A 16,858-nucleotide genomic window follows, 5' to 3' on the forward strand; every position below is an offset into this window, starting at 1 on the left:
TTCTCTCAGTCTGAGGGATGATTCAGTTCCCAAGAATCAACTCGAGGCAGGACATGCATGGTTTAGCTCCCTTCATGCGTAAGGTTTATGCTTTTTATGACGTAATTATGAGTCCTGCTGGGCTCATGAAACTTCTCATCTTCTCTGCAAACACAATAGGGCTTGCAAGTCACATGGTAACATGGCACAGTAACATGGCTATTTTCAAAGCAACAGAAAATGGAAAATTTCTGTGTTCTGTGTAGCCTAATAATTTACAGACTATAATCTTTTCTCATTTTGAAAACAACCATGGTACTGTACCTTGTTAACACATGGCTTACAAGCCCAATTGTGTTTGCACAGAAGTAAGCCTAATCATGTCGTGAATGAAGCGAGCTACACTCAGTGTGTTAATAAAAGCTGTAAATCGTTTTATTACATATTGACCTTATTCAGATAGTGTGGTGGTAGAGGTGGGCTTGGTTGAATTCTGTTGGTGCCGTACGTGGCATACGGCACATCTGAGTGAATATTTTTCATGTTGTTATGCGACGTATGCTTGTGCCAGAACACTGATGTTTATCATATAGAAGGTTTTGCAGATTAGTTGCATGCAAACATGTTTTGTTTTCGTTTTTTGTGAGACTGGGTTGGTCCAATAGTGTTGCGAGGCAATGAGAGAACTCAGACTTACCTAGCTCACGTTGGTTTTTTTTCATGTTTGGTGGATGTGATGTTTATGTCGATATTGTCTGACCCACAACACTCCACTGGAATATGGAGTCCTCTTTGAGTCCCAGTCTGAATGAAGTGCCTGCAAGTTCAAACTAGAAATCTTTCTTGAAAGTGTTTTGAACACACACAGAGGTTTCTCAGTACATCTGAAGGGCGTGTTTTTGAAATTGAAATTCAGTTTATTGATACAGCTAGCCACTTTTTTTTTTAACCTTCAGACGTATGTGATGTAGACTGTCCTTTATTCCTGCACAGCTTTCTGCCCAGGGCTCCGTATTGACTAACTGAGAATACAGATTGTTGTCTGTTTTGTAGAAAGCTTGCTCCGTGCTGCTCTAAACTTTCACACTGTTTCGGTTAAAGTATGTATAATGTATGTATAGTACAGACACATCTACACCGCTATCCGAAACAACACAAAGGAAATCTAGCAGAATTTCCCAGATACAGTGTATTACAGTGTAGAGTCTGGAATAAAAGAACATCTCTAAAACTGTACCACAAAATTCCATCTTTCTTGAGCATTTGAATGAACTTGACTCAAAGAGATTGATCAAAAGATTAGTCTCCTACCAGAGCCTTTTTAATGTAGACTATTATTTGCCTCCCTGCTTTACTATTTAGTTTCATTCCTGCTGTAACACATCAAGCTTAGTAAGTCAGGTGTGGTAGAGTTGCGAAAACACTGAAATGAGCCACAAAAAACTCAGAACTGTGAAACCCTGTAGTCCTGTGGTTCGTAGATGGTGAAAACATCTATATCTGACAGAGGCAGAAGAAAGGAATTGTTTGGAAATTTGTTATAAAAAACGTTCCTGCACGTCCTTGACCGTTGATGGAAATTATAATTTCTTATGATTAAATTAAATTAAATTAAAAATTATGAGTTCTTAATATTTGAATAGTTTTTGGGACCACTGAAATTTTTTCAAGCTTTAAATACAGCTGTATCACGAGGGTGAACTTAGAAATTCCAGAATTCGATTGTGGTGTGCGTGCACAGTGTGCGCACCGTAGCGATTTTACATTGAAGTACTTAGACGTCTATGGGAAAGCCTCAGGAAAATAACCTCTGGAGAAGTGGTGCACCCAGAAGTGGCTCTTGCACCATGACAATGCACCTGCACACACTGCGTTGTCAACCAAGGAGTTTTTAATCAGAAACAGTGTGGTTATTTTCTTTTCACGTCCACCGCATTCACCAGATCTCGCTCTTTGTGACTTTTTTTTTGTTTCCAAAATTAAAAATGAGACGGAAGGGGAAAAGATTTGCCATAGTGGAAGAAATCTGGAAAAAAAAAAAAAACACCAGAAGCGCTAGACAAGATGACAAAAGATGACTGCAGGAAATGTTTCCAGGAATAAGAGAAACACTGGGAAAAGTGTATGGCATCACAAGGAGAGTACTTTGAAAGGGATTAAAGAAGAAATGCTGTAAGTTTTATAACACTAGATTTTTTTAACACTTCGGGGAGTTTTTGGGTCTCCCCTCGTATTGTGCATCTTATATGATACGACTGGGGAAAAAAATACAAACACAGTAACTGAGACTGTTCTTCTCTGAGTTTATTTATTAACTGCTGGTCCGTGTTTTAGATGTCTATGTGTACACATACTCTTTGGTGGTTCCGGCCTGTGTGTGTTGCATTATTTTACTGTCCTTAACTTTAAACTCTTCTTTACATTTGCGTTTAAAATAATTTCTTTAGTCATATGGTCACCTCTGCTTTAAATATATGAAATTTCTCCCTTACAGAATCAAGTGAGCACGAAGACAAGAGCACTGATGCGTCAGGCGACGTGCCCCCGCAGTCATGCCCTGCTGAGACACCCACCCTGACAGGCACAGACGCCCCTGAAGAGGAGCACGATGCCCCCAAATCCCCGGCCGACTCACAGGGCAACGACGAGCTCGGCCCGCTACCCGACAACTGGGAGATGGCCTATACCGAGAAAGGAGAAGTCTACTTCATCGAGTGAGTGAAGTGCACTTTAAAGCATACTTCAAACTAAGACACAGAGCATATGGAGATGCACGCTGCTGGGTAATGGAGAGCGTCTGAGCAACGCTATGAATTATGTGGAGAAATTAGCGTAGCCTCTTTTTGCCTGGTGTCATGGATATATGAATTATTCATGTGCGTATGTAAAAACCTAAAACATTCAGCATTTTTATTTATTAAAGTTAACTGAATTGCAGTTCTTTTATTTTGTGTCTGTTGGTTTGGCCATGAATTGGGACAACAGATCATATTGAGGTTTAGCTGCATACTGATGAATGAAGCTTAAATTGGTTTCAGAGACAAGACAGAATAAAGACTAGCAGAGTGAGTGAATAGGAAAGACAGAGAGAGAGAGATGTTTTCCTCCTTCTCCTCCTCTGTTCCCCTTTTAATGGGAGGCAAGAGACTCATTAAAATTATTGATTGCTATCCTGTTAACTGGAACTCTCCCACCCTCTATGCCAATGGCCTTGTGGGATATCTTGAATCTTGCTCGTTGTATACTTATTACCACTCGAGCGAACGCTTTATCACCCTGAGTAGCTCTTTATAAGCCATGTGCTGATGGAGTCACATATAGCAGCTATATTGCAGAAGGAGGTGGAGTAGATTCGTTTTGGTATAAATCTTCATTTGTGTTATAATCCCAGAAGGACTGCAGGAAAATCGAGCAGTAAATACCTCAGCAGTCAGCAGTTCATCCAACTTCTTCTTTTTTTTTTTCCTCCCGTTTCTTCTTAGTCACAACACCAAAACAACATCATGGCTTGATCCTCGATTAGCCAAGAAGGCCAAACCGCCAGAGGAATGTGAGGACGACGGTAAGTATACTCGTGTGTGTGTGTGTGTGTGTGTGTGTGTGTGTATGTGTGTACAAGAATAATGAATGTGTGCAGTTCCAAGAAGTGAAACTGTTCACAGTATGTTAAGGTTTTTCCAAGACATGATTTAGCCATCTTGGTGTTTAGAGGTGTCTGGTGGCCGAAGCCTAGTTACAGAGCTGATTAAGGTTAGGTTTCTGATTAGCATAGTCAGAGGTTGTTACTGTACGTAAGCTTGTTATTTTTTCTATCTGTGAGTTTTTCTTCTACCTAACACTCTTGACTTTTATTTCATACATTTCAGAAGAAATGTAGAAATGTAGAGCTACATTTTAACACTACATCACTACGTTTTTTTAACATCTTAAGGTGATTTTTTTAGCATGCTATGCATTGGAGATCTTCAAGCAGTTGAAGTTGATCTAAACATTAACAGATGTGACAGCGAGAACGAGATCTAATATCAATCACTGTAATCTATCTGTTTATATGTACACTAAGTACAGTATTTATCAAGGCAGTTGATATTGTCACAGCTAGCTATTGCCATTCAACTACCATAAGAGCTATTATTATGCTAGCTAACATTTGAGAGATTAGGAATAAAGTTGCTGTTAGTTAGCCTTAGTTAATGTTTTCCCACGTTCCTTGGTTCCATCAGTAACTTAAATCAGCATGTGGTTTGAGGCAGGTGTCTTTTTCTTTTGTGAAGCTTTCTTTTTCTACTTTTACTAGAGTGTTTATTTAAAAGAGTAGTTGCATTTTTACTTGAGCATAGGATTTGTGTACTATAAGTTTCAGGATCATGGACTTTGCATCAGAGACAGTGTATGGTTGGTCTTAGTGTTAGAGAGAGTTACATGAGGCCCTCACAAGTATGGAATTGAGAGTATAGGTTTTTTTTTTGCAGTAGAAGAATGCTAATTTTGCCTGAATAGTGAGCAGTAGTTCAACAGCTCAAGTATGAAACTATACAAAGGTTAAGGTTAGGGATGAAGTTAACGTTTGTACGTTTTATCACTACTTATTATAACATCATCCATAACACAAATATTTATCAAAAACAAAATTATTTCTTCTATTCTTTTTGCATTGGTCAAAGCTTATTTTGTTATTTTACGATATTTTACTTATCAAAATGGTGGACGGATTTACTAACTATCCCAGTGTGATGCTCAGTCTCATGTTTTGTTGCCCAGAAATCTAACTAAAGTGGTATGTGATGCAATGCAGCAAGTTAAGTGCATTAATACAGACTAAGGTAAACAATTATATGTTTATTGTCCTCTTTAAGGAAAGGTTCTGATGTATTGCGTTGTGTTTATGCATTAGACAAAATGACAGCAAGTCACTGGCCAACGTTTCGGCTGTGAGATTTGATTCTGTCTCTTTACATCACATCATTTTGCTCCAGTGCATGTTTTTTGGCTATTGTTTGGTCAAACTGCTGTTGAGATGTGAAACTTAAATCCTTACATCTTCAGTGTTTGAGTTCAGAACACAAGCAGCGAAGTCTTGCCAGTCTGTCATTCTGTCACTTCACTGCTCATCTGCTTGACTGAAGATTTGCTGTAATTACAGCGGAGCCTCTTCTTTATATGTGATTGAGTGGTTACGTCTATTAATCACCAACCCAGTTAAGAGGATGCTCACTGATAATGAAGCATTATTCTGTCTGATGTCTCCTGATGTGTCCTCAAAAAATAGCTTCAGTTCATCCTGAAATGCTGGAGCTTTCTGTGACAAAGCTTTGTCTTGCCACCAATGCTGCTTCTAACAGTGTTTTTAAGGGAATGTGAGACTGCGAACTCATCCGAAGATGGACAGGTAGTTTCAGTGACTGACATACCTGTGATTGAGATACTGAAGATTCATCCACCTTCACAAACGACAATCATGCTATCAATCTCATGATCCTTTAGAGGCATTTTATAATAGTGATCTGATTTTTCGGTCAGAAGTGGCTGCAGTCTTCATGCCACAATAACAGGCTTTCAAATAGTGTGACAAGAATCAGACCGAGACATGTGTGGACACGGGGCATGGGGATTTGTTTACACGTTAAAACAAAGAGAACAAGCTTGGACACACAAAGCCTTACGGCTCCAGGGTCCCCAGTTCCATCCTGATCTCAGATTACTGTCTGTGTGGAGTTTCACAGGTTCTCCCCGTGTCTGTGTGCGTTTCCTCCAGGTTCTGTATCTGCCTAAGCAGAAATAAACGAGGCTATACTGAGCTAAACTATAAACACACAGAACCCACGTCAACAGTTTCACTATATATGAAGAGTCTGTAATACAGGTTTAGTTAAACATAAACTATAAAAAGTTGTAATGTTAATACTAAGAGGTTTCTGTGCTGTTATAGATAGATGGAATGTCTTCCGTTCATACATGTCTATCAACTTTTTGGGTTATTTGGGTACAGGTAAGTATATCTTGATTTTTTAAAGCCTAACTTTTATATATTTCCTGTAATTTGGTGAAATTTTAGTGAAAATTACTGAGGGACTGTCCATTTTTTTAAAGCATAACTTCTATGTAAATATAATAAGGGGACAGCTCCTGTCTTACTATGAAAGAAAAGCTTATTAGAAAACCAGCAGTTCATACAAATGTAATAAGCCTTTTACAAATAGTCAGAATACACTGGTGTACTTATATGAGAGAAAACTGAAGTCGAAACTACTACTACACTACTGTAATCCATCAGTAACTGTGCACACACACATTATACAAATTACAATGCCACGTAAACAAGAAAAAATATCTGCTTGTTTAAGTCAGTCAAATATAGCATGGTAACATACTGTATTTTATATTTATTCTAACTGTTGCAATGCATTTAAGAATTTATGAATAGTCAAACATGAATATAACATGTTGGCAATTTGTCATATTATGCCCTAATTCATGTTGTGAGATTGTTCTACAATGCAACACTACTGCACAGTTGTTCATCCTATCACCTGCTTCCACCAAAACAATAACAATAAAATAAACTGTATTCTAAATAAGTTATTCAGGTTGTTCTTGTATTGTTCAGTAATTTCTAATACATGTTGAAAGCTAGCACCGGTGCTAATATACAGTACTGTGCAAAAGTCTTAGGCACCATATTTTTTTTAGTAAAAACTTTGTTATAGATTTTTATTTTATGACTTCTACATTATTGATTCAGTACAAAAACATCTTAGATTTCCAGTACAAAATTAAATGTTACAGAAAAATGTTTGCATGTCAGTAAAGAAAGCAGCATGTTACGTAAGAGACACTTTTCAGACAAAAAACATAATGAAGACTGCTGGGTTTTGCTGCAGAAATAAGAAGCAAGTGCGACAGTCAAAGTCTCCAGAAGAACTGTGGCTGCTTCTGCACGATGCTCAGTAACACTTACAGCTCATTTCCTTATAAAACTGCACACACTGCACCTGAGACTACTATTTTTTTTAAAGCGAGAGATTGTCACACCAAATATTGACTTTGTTTCATTTATTACTGTTTACTGCTCTTTATAGTATTTTTTAAATGTAGAAACATTTAATTTCATTATTTTTGAAGGCATCTTTGCTCTACAGCATTTCCTTGCACGTGACTTTTGCACAGTACTATGTGTTAGCAGCTAGCACTTAACAGTTTCCTTTAAGGAGCTTAGTAAGTTTGCTGAGAAACAAAAAAACACTAACCAGTTCTAAGTAAATGCTGATTATTAAAGAACACTTCTTGTTCCTTAGCCTTATTTAGCTAGCTCAGGCTATGTGACTAAGTACCTGCTTTCTCAAGGCAGAGCTTGCAATCAAATTCACGAATAAATAAATGCTGGCCACTAGGGATGCACTGAAAGTTCAGGCAATGTAACCCAGTCAGTATTTGGCCAAATTAGTTTGATGATACTGAATATTCGACTCATTATATCTGGCTGTTTTTGTCGTTCTTCTTTGGTTGTTGATGACTCGGTCAAACAGGGGCAGCACTTTCACCAGTGGAATTCTCCACTATGTGAGGACACAACACCCCAATCAGTAAGTCATGCATAATGCAGCAGAAAAACCACGTCTGGCATAGTAAAGTGTATCTACGTATGAAATGGAGCTGAGCTTCAATTTGCTGCTGTAACGAAAAAGAAAACATGATGTGGACATCGTCAGAGTGATGGCTACTGAACAAGGGTGCCTCATTAAGAGTTTATTTTTGGTGAAGAAAGCATTAAGTCAGCCAGAGCAGCAATAGAATATATAGAATATAGACTAGTGTGGAGTCTAGCTGATAAAGTTTGTGTAGTGGAAAGGTTGATGGTTTAACTTCCTGGTAGATACAAACTGATTTGATTCATATAGTTTGGTATTTGGAATTCATTATTTGGTGTGCTGTGAAATTCATTTTTATTGAGTTCCCCATAATAATAAGCATTAATGAGTAACTTTTTAGAGGCGTAAGAAATATGTGCTACTTTTGCAAGTGTTTCTGAACTTACAAAACAACTTGGAGTTTGTCTGTTAATTAAAGGCATATAAAATTCATAGGAAGTTTATATATATATATATATATATATATATATATATATATATATATATATATATAATACATAAATAACTTTATGAATTAACAATGCATTTAGTGCTACACTGCCTTTGGAAACCTGAGGAAACTTGATCTGAGGCTCTATGCTGCTACCTTGCCTTTACACAGTTACCCTCATAATAAATTTTCTAAATCTTGTGGGTTACAACCTACAGCTCATACAACCTGTGAGTTTTTGGTAACATTTAGGGGTTTTTTTTCTGTATATCGACTGTAATTCCATGCATGAAAAAACCCATTGCTTTAATGCAGCAGCATCACGTGCACAAAACAGACGAGTGCAGCTCACTGAAAGTTTAAAATATATAACATGCTGTTTGTAATGTCTTCAATCAATTAATCCACAAAACAAACAGGAGAGACAAACAGACATGACCTTTTGTTTCCCCTCTTTATGCTTAAGAAATGTCCAGTAGAGGTTGTACATGGCTTTGCTCTTAGATCTTTATGTTTATTAGTTACCACTGAGTTCTACACCGAAACTTGCTGTGTTTGAAAGCTTCTGCCTAGTTGAAATGCAGTTTATCTGGGCCAGAAAAAAAAATCAATATCCCTTTCTACCAGTCTGTTAAGTGCTTCTGTGTGACTTGACTGCTAATACTCCTCTCCCCATTAGAGCACCAATCTATTTTTTGCCTCTCTCAGCAGCTGAAAGCCTTCTCCAGTGTGTTTGTGTGCAGCCCAGTGTGATGTCTGGTTTTAAGGGTGTCTCTGTTTCTGTGTACAGTATGTTCTAGCAGGCAAAAGTTCATCCATATGAACATGTCTGTAAGGCTGAAAGCACTCACATCTATTTTTTTACTAGTATAATATTATTTTTAAAGTTTAGCAGATTTCCAGTGGGATTATGTGATTTTATGTCTATCACTCTCATTGACGGGCATGTTGCATTTGAGCTTGTCTGATCTAGTGAAGGAAGCATGGCATTGTGGCAGGAGGTGTATGAAGGAGGTGTGGCCTTTGTACCTGTCAATCCCAGTGAAGGAGGCATGGCCTCTGAGCCAGTCAGGTCTAATGAATGAGGTGTGGCCTTTACGCTTTGTGCCTAGCAGTCCCAGTGGGGCAAGGCCTCTGTGCCTGTCAGTCCTAGTGATAGAGGTCTCTAAGCTTTCTAGCTCTAGTGAAGGAGGTGTGACTTCTGCGCTTGTCAGTCCTAGTTCTAGTGAAGGAGGAGTGGCCTCTGTACCTGTCAGTCCAAGTCCCAGTGAAGAAGGTGTGGCCTCGTAGCTTGTCAGTTCTCGTGAAAGAGGTGTGGTCTCTTAGCTTGTCAGTCCCAATCTTAGAGAAGAAGGTGGGGCCTCTGAGCTTGTCAGTTCTAGTGAAAGAGGTGTGGTCTCTGAGCTTGTCAGTCCCAATCTTAGAGAAGAAGGTGTGGCCTCTTAGCTTGTCAGTTCTCGTGAAAGAGGTGTGGTCTCTGAGCTTGTCAGTCCCAATCTTAGAGAAGAAGGTGTGGCCTCTTAGCTTGTCAGTTCTCGTGAAAGAGGTGTGGTCTCTGAGCTTGTCAGTCCCAATCTTAGAGGAGAAGGTGTGGCCTCTTAGCTTGTCAGTTCTCGTGAAAGAGGTGTGGTCTCTGAGCTTGTCAGTCCCAATCCTAGAGAAGAAGATGTGGCCTCTGAGCTTGTCAGTTCTAGTAAAGAAGGCACGGCCTCTGTACCTGTCAGTCCAAGTTCCAGTGAAGGAGGTGTGGACTCTAAGCTTCCTAGTTCTAGTGAAGCAGGTGTGGCATCTGAGCTTTTCAGTCTGAGCGAAACAGGTGTGGCTTTTGTGCTTGTCAGTACCCGTGAGGGAGGTGTGGCCTCTGTGCTTCTCAGTCCCAGTCCAAGTGAAGGTGGTGTGGCTTTTGTTTGCACAATACTGAATCAGTGCTCCCTGAATGGTTTGATGAGGAAGAAAATTATGTAAATCATATGCTTTGGCCTTTACAGTCATCAGATCTCAACACAACTGAACACCTAGGGCAGATTCAGGAGTGGCGTGTTAGACAGTGCTCTCCACCACCATCATCAAAATACCAAATGAGGGAAAATCTTGTGAAGAATGGTGTTCATCTCAACTTGTAGAATCTGTGTCAGAGTGCATTGATGGTGTTCAGGCAGCTTGTGGTAAAATCAACACCTTACTAAGATAAGTGATCTAAGGATTATGCTCAAGAGTTATGACTTCCACATGAGAAATACTAATGAAATTCTGATGGACACATAAAAAGTGCTTTCAGCACCCCGAGGCTATAACACAAATATCTGCTGGATTTATATTTTTGTCAGTTTGATCAAATATATCATTTCTACCTGTCTGTTTTATGTATACGACATACATATTATTTTTTTGTCTCAAGGACATTTGCTTCAGTTTGAAGCCAGTCTTGCAGTTTTCTTGTTGTGTAATATGGAGCAGTGATTCAGTGAACCAAATCTATCATATTTCATGTTTAGTAAATCTTAGAAATCTCTAGGGAAGATGTTCATATGTACAGAATGTACATGCACACTGTGACATTCATTGTCTTTCTCACACACAAACACACTCACGTTTAGACTCATCCGTGCTCTCAAATATACATAAAACACTTGGTGAATGAAAGAGCCTGAAAAAGAGACGACTTCTGCAGTTGCCATGGCAACTAGCGCTGGAGGACCAGTGATTTAAGGTGGTTTGTGTGAGATTGATATTTAAGGTGTTTCAGAATCACTCTTAGTCTAGCTGTGTGTGTGTGTGTGTGTGTGTGTGTGTTAAGCTGAGACAGTTACGTAAATAAGAGATTGGAAATTTGATTAGAATTTGATCAGTTTGTTGTTTAATCTAGTTGTAAAAGACATTTTTACATGAGTGTGTAAACTATGGTTATAAATTTGAATTCAAACTTTACACTGTGTGGATTAAAAGCTCTGCTTTGGACATATTCTAAAGATAGATGTTGCATTTCATGGAACACGGTTTTAAAGTATTCTACAAAATTAGAAAAAGACAGAAAAAAGACGAACAAACCCCCACTTGTCTGGAGCTGAACGTTGTCTCATTTTTCTGTTAAGAGGTTTAATTCAAAAATCAGGCAGTCAGGTTGGCTTAAGTCAGCCAGCTCTCTCTTCCATTAAGAAAATGTCGCTGACGAGGGTGACTCATTTTCTCTCCCACTCAGCCTTGGCTGAACGTTTGGCGTCAGTGCATATTTGAGAAGTGACAGTCTACTCTTAATGCTGAAATAACTCAGATTGGTCAGGTCTCGATACGTTACCTTGTGTTGTAGTGTGTGTGTGAGTGTGTGTGAGTGTGTGTGTGAGTGTGAGTGTGTTGGGGGTGGGGGGGTGGGGGTGGGGAGGGGATTGATTTGTGTAAACCTCCAGGAGTCTCCTCCATACTCATCAGTGATCACTGTCAAAGCTGGTCAATTTCAGGCCTTCTGGCTTTCAGCCCAAACTATTTACTCTACATAACGAGAGTCTCCACAGCTAATGTTTATTCTGCCAACACAAGCTAAAGAAAATCAGTGGCCAGCCTGGACTACACAAACACACACACACACACACACACACATTTGTCTTAATATCCTTGTGAGGACCTTCCATTGACAGAATCATTAATGCGGATAATTAATGCTACAATGAAGAAAAGAAACCTTGGATCGAAGTAAAACTGTGTCACCTTGTTGCAGGTCATTTTTTGTGTTGTTTTTCTCAACTGAAAAAAAAAAATCTTTTACAACTACAGATGGCACCCCAGTATCGGTAAGAAGTGGGAAAGGTTGGAATTGGATTTGGGAAAGAAATGTATTTTTGGAAGTGGAAATGTTTATATATATATATACAGAGACTTGACTGTGTTTTCTTTTGCACTGTATTTACACTGTGTAAGCGATTTCTGTGTGAAAGAGTTTAAGTGTGAAATGATGATACCCAAGGTTTCAGTATTGATACCAGAAAAGAAAAAATGATATATCGTTGTATGTAAAATGTAACATATAACATATAAAATTATATATATATATATATATATATATATATATATATATATATATATAAACATACATTTTTTTCAGTTGAGAAAAACAAAAACTTACCTTTTTTAAGTTCGATCTGAGGTTCAGTTTTTCAGTGTATGCCATTACACCTAAATCTAACCCTAACCTTAACCTGAGTCACCATTTTGGCACTTTTAATTGTTTAAATAAAAGTTGCAGTTTTTGTAAAAAAGCAGTTTTCATCCTTCCTAACCCCCAGATATCTTCTTGTGCGCATACACACACATGTTGAGACCTTTAACACAATGTCACGTGGTGACCATATGACACTTTAAAATGCTAGTAATAGTGGCTAGCATTCCGTTTGGAACCTTCTTACTAAGTCTGGCTTAGGTTTCCGAGAGATGGGGAATGCTGCGCTTATCCAGTGTTCACAGAACATGATTACATACGAAACCTCTTATTGACCAGCCAATATGAAAACACCCCCCCCCCACCCCCACCCCCACCCCCCAATCTCCAAATCTCCAAATCTCCAAATCTCCCTTCCCGCTTTGGAGACTGACAGTCGCTGAGTGTATTTTTGTAACACAGTGAAAGTGAATAGCATTTTTGGCATGAACAGTATTTATCATTTGTGTGTGTTTCTGTGTGAGCATACTTGAGTAACATCTTGAATGTGAAGGACACATGGCCCTTCCTTTGACTGTTCTTCTGTGGTTCTGTTCTTCCTGCTTTGTGAATATACAGTTTGAGTAAAATAGAGATAAAAGTGACAGAAATAATAATCTGGTGATGTCATCACGCTGCAGGCTATTTCATTTTGGTCGTCATGGTGATTCAGTGGCTGGCCAAAATTTCCTGTGAATGTTTCACAAACAGGAAAAACGCACTGAACATTTATTCATCCTACAGCATGTTATTCAGTGAATACTGTGTGTTATTCAGGAACTACAGTGAAACTAATCAGGAACGTAAGTCTGGACTTGCTGATAGGTCTAATGGGTTAAAAGGACACTGATCGAACATATATCTACACGTGCAGTCTTGAACAGGAGATTTCCACGTTTGAATATGTCCTTAAGATGCATTTTTAAGGAAGAACTAAATGTTGAAGGTCTCTTTTGGGGTGAGCTGCTTGAAATATTTTTGCTCAAAATTAGTAGCTCAGAATGATGTCATTTAAGAAATGACAATACATAATATAATAAATACATGCATAGATTTATTTATATGGGTGACATCAAGCTGAAAGTTAGTAAGTGCTAGATAAAATAATAATAAAAAAAAAACACTTATAGGAAAATAGGAAGCAGGGGTTACTGCCCTGAGGGTGATTATTTTACAAAAACAGCATGTCTTGATGTGTTTTATTTATTTATACTACAGCAATCTGTGAATTATTATATTTTGTATTTATTTATTTATTAAAGAACATCATACATTTTGTCGACACAGTCTTACAGAAAAAAAAATGTTTGCAGCACCTTTTATATCAATATTCTGTCACAATAATACGATGCATATCAACGTATCAAACTTTGACATGAATGCTCTGTCTGCCATGTTCTGCACCTACCTAATTTAACCACATCCACTTCTACCACTACGCTATTTAAATAAGATTGATATGTAATAATTCTTTTTAACCTCTTTTATTTAACATATTAAGCATAGCCCACTTCATGTGTAAAGTTTGTGCTTTTCATATGTTTAGACTTACCAGTTTTCTGCAAACATAATCAGGCTTGCAAGTCACGATAACGCAGGTCATTTAAAAGATACAGAACGTCACTACAGTCTCTGTGACCTAAAAATTATACAGCCTAAAGACTGTGTTTTGAAAATACCCACATTACCACGTGACTTGCAAGCCTGATTGTGTTGGTTCAGTAGGTTAAAAAAAGAGGAAAATTAAGTATTACATAACAATCTTAATCAAATAGGGGTGTGGTTAAATCATGTACATCGATGCAGAACATGGCATACATAAGAGTCGAGTTATTGAAATGATATGCGACGTATGCTTATGACAGCGTTGATGTTCATCGTACCGAAGGTGCTGCGTAAGTTATTTGCATGCGAATATTTTTTCTGTGAGACTGGGTTAACTTTTTTGTTCCTGTTTGGTTACATTTAATGTTGTAGACCATGCATGGAACAGTTCCTGTTATCAATTATGTTTTAGCAACTGTAAACTGTCATTCCTTTACTATATCTACAAGTCTGTGAAACAAAAAAAATGCTTGTTAATGAGACACTACAAAGTGCAAAGTCCTCCATGTTTAGACTTTCTCATGGTGGAAAACCTCTGAATGTTACAAAGCGCTGTCACTGGAGACTCCTTCCATAAATGTTAAATAAATGTCTCCTCAGAGAAAACTTCACCATTTCATGGTTTAACATGGTTTAATCTGTTTGTTATTAGACTTAGAGTATTGTGGAGAATTGCATCCACTATGGAAGTCCCTGTGAATGAGTTGTTGCTATAGAAACAACAATGTATTAGAATGAGTATATTAATATAAATCTGTGATTTGAATTACAGCCAGTGCTACTGTCAGAGCTGCTGTTGTAGAAGACAAATAAAGACCAACAAGAATTCAACAGCACTGAATATATTTATGGCACAAACACATCAACTATACCAAATCCTGAATTCTGACAAAAACACAAAAAAGGGCTGAGAGATGCAGCGCTTTGACACCGAGTACTCATAACATGACATATTAAATGCTAGTTTCATGCACCAATAACACCTCAATATCAAACTAGAAGAATTTCAGAGCGACTCTGTAGTGAAACAGTTCATTCATCGTTAACTAGTTACAGTTTACACATCAGAGCTTAATTAAGTTTAACACTTCTGGGTCATATACACACTCTTTCAAAGAGAATACAAATATGCACAAAGGCCATTTCAGGTTTTATGTTTCCACTTGATGCAGATCAAATAAAAGCAATGAAACTGTTTTAAGAGTTTTTTTTTTACAGTACCCTAGTGTCATCTTAAACAGCGGGACTCCTCTGAAGCAGCAGTATACCATTCACATCTCTCTTCTTTTACCTTTTCCTTTCCCTCACAGAGCTGCCGTATGGCTGGGAGAAAATAGACGACCCTATATATGGCAGTTACTACGTGGAGTAAGTGTTGTCACGCCACATTCACTCACAAGCATGTCATTGTATAGAAGCTGAGAGCGTGTTTATGTGGAGAGAGAAGCAGCATTCAAACGAGAGATCTGCATTTCCTCCCTTCCAGCCACATTAACAGGAGGACGCAGTTTGAAAACCCCGTCCTGGAGGCCAAACGAAGAATCCAGCAGCAGCAGCAAATGCAGAGCCAAGGCCTGTCATCCCTGCCGCTGCCCACTATCTACAGAGGTACCGTTTTACACACATGCACACACTTAGAAATGCAAAATGGCTTGAGAGCCGTGATTTGGTTCTTTATATTGACCTATTTTCTGGCATTTTGGATATCATTTGCTAATTCCCACCCTACTGCTAGCTCTTAAATATCACACAGCTACCAACAAAGAAGGTGAAGGCTAACACATGATTCCTCCAAGACACATGTAGCCAGCTAGTGTATCTTTCTGAGCTGCTGCTCATGCTCTGTCACAAGGCAGTGTAACACCCTCAGAGGAAACCACTATCTGCCGTCTTTCACATACACGAGCTCACAGATGCCCAGGATTGGTCAGTGTCACAGTGATTGATAGGGAACAGAATAACACCATCCCTGCCACACACAGAGCACGGCCATGTTTGCTTTCTTGGAGTTCCGGCCAGGGATGGCTCACACACAGAAGCCTTACTTCCTTTTGAAACAGGAAATGAGGGAGTGTGCATGTCATAAGGCTTGCCTGATTTCCATAACAGCATTTGGGATATATCGCACCTCTACCAAATCTAAACAAACTGGCTAAATATGCCGAGAGTTTGGTCGGGATCCTAGAGCAGAATGTTTAACATGAGTCAGTAAAAATAAACTGTGTCATGCTTTCTAGACAACAAGCTTTCTTGGTGACCAAAACACACACACACTCACACACACACGTCTTCATATCTTCAAAGGTCTTGTTCAGCTGTAATTCAAATCACAGGTTTATGTTAATGTGCTCTTTCTAATATATTCTTGTTTGTATGGTAACAACTAACACAGGTTCTTGTATGGTGGACACTCCCACAAAAGCAGATTTTTTTTTTTAAAAAATGTGTAAATGTTGACATGAGATGTTTATTTAGTGTTTTGGGAAGGAGTCTCCAATATCAGCGCTTCGTAACTGTCAGAGGTAAAGCTGTAAGTTTAAGTCTTCCAACATGTGAAAGACTTTGATGTGACAAGATTAATTTCAAGACAGAGGAAAAAAAAGAGAGGCTGCTGAGGGAGAGACTGTTTATAGCTGCTATAACGTAAGTGATAACAGGAACAAACATGTTTTGTGGACCTTCCACAATGTTAAATGTAACTGGAAATGGGTTAATAGGTATGATGTGGTGTTCTTTAATAAATAAAGAAATTTAATAGTTGGTAAATTGCTGTGGTATAAGATCAATAAAACACAATGGAACTGTTATTAGAAAATAATCAGGGGTGGAAATTAATTTCTCTATAACAGCACAACTTGTCATGTTTTATCCCATATCGTTAATGGGAGTTTGTGAGTTTCTCTGATGAACACATCTTGAAGCCCTGTGATAGTAGAACAGTTTAAATGCTAGGAATAATAGCACCAGTGAAACTGCTTTAACCAGCAGAGTCTCTTGTGCTGTTTG

At 38.4% G+C, this 16,858-nt stretch overlaps 1 protein-coding gene across 10 annotated transcripts in view; it reads left to right on the forward strand.

Annotated features, from left to right (window-relative positions):
• The window catches only part of magi2b (membrane associated guanylate kinase, WW and PDZ domain containing 2b), a 123,361-nt gene that overhangs the window by 59,572 nt on the left and 46,931 nt on the right, over positions 1 to 16,858 (forward strand). For 9 of the 10 annotated variants that reach the window (XM_053235555.1, XM_034305947.2, XM_034305950.2 and 6 more), the window contains 4 exons: positions 2,474 to 2,693; positions 3,462 to 3,541; positions 15,163 to 15,220; positions 15,339 to 15,460. In XM_053235555.1, the coding sequence (XP_053091530.1) occupies positions 2,474 to 2,693; positions 3,462 to 3,541; positions 15,163 to 15,220; positions 15,339 to 15,460 (480 nt within the window). The remainder of the gene's footprint in view (positions 1 to 2,473; positions 2,694 to 3,461; positions 3,542 to 15,162; positions 15,221 to 15,338; positions 15,461 to 16,858) is intronic. The other variant, XM_053235554.1, reaches the window with a different exon arrangement.

The sequence above is a fragment of the Pangasianodon hypophthalmus genome, chromosome 7, assembly GCF_027358585.1.
Source record: "Pangasianodon hypophthalmus isolate fPanHyp1 chromosome 7, fPanHyp1.pri, whole genome shotgun sequence".
Lineage (NCBI taxonomy): Eukaryota > Metazoa > Chordata > Actinopteri > Siluriformes > Pangasiidae > Pangasianodon > Pangasianodon hypophthalmus.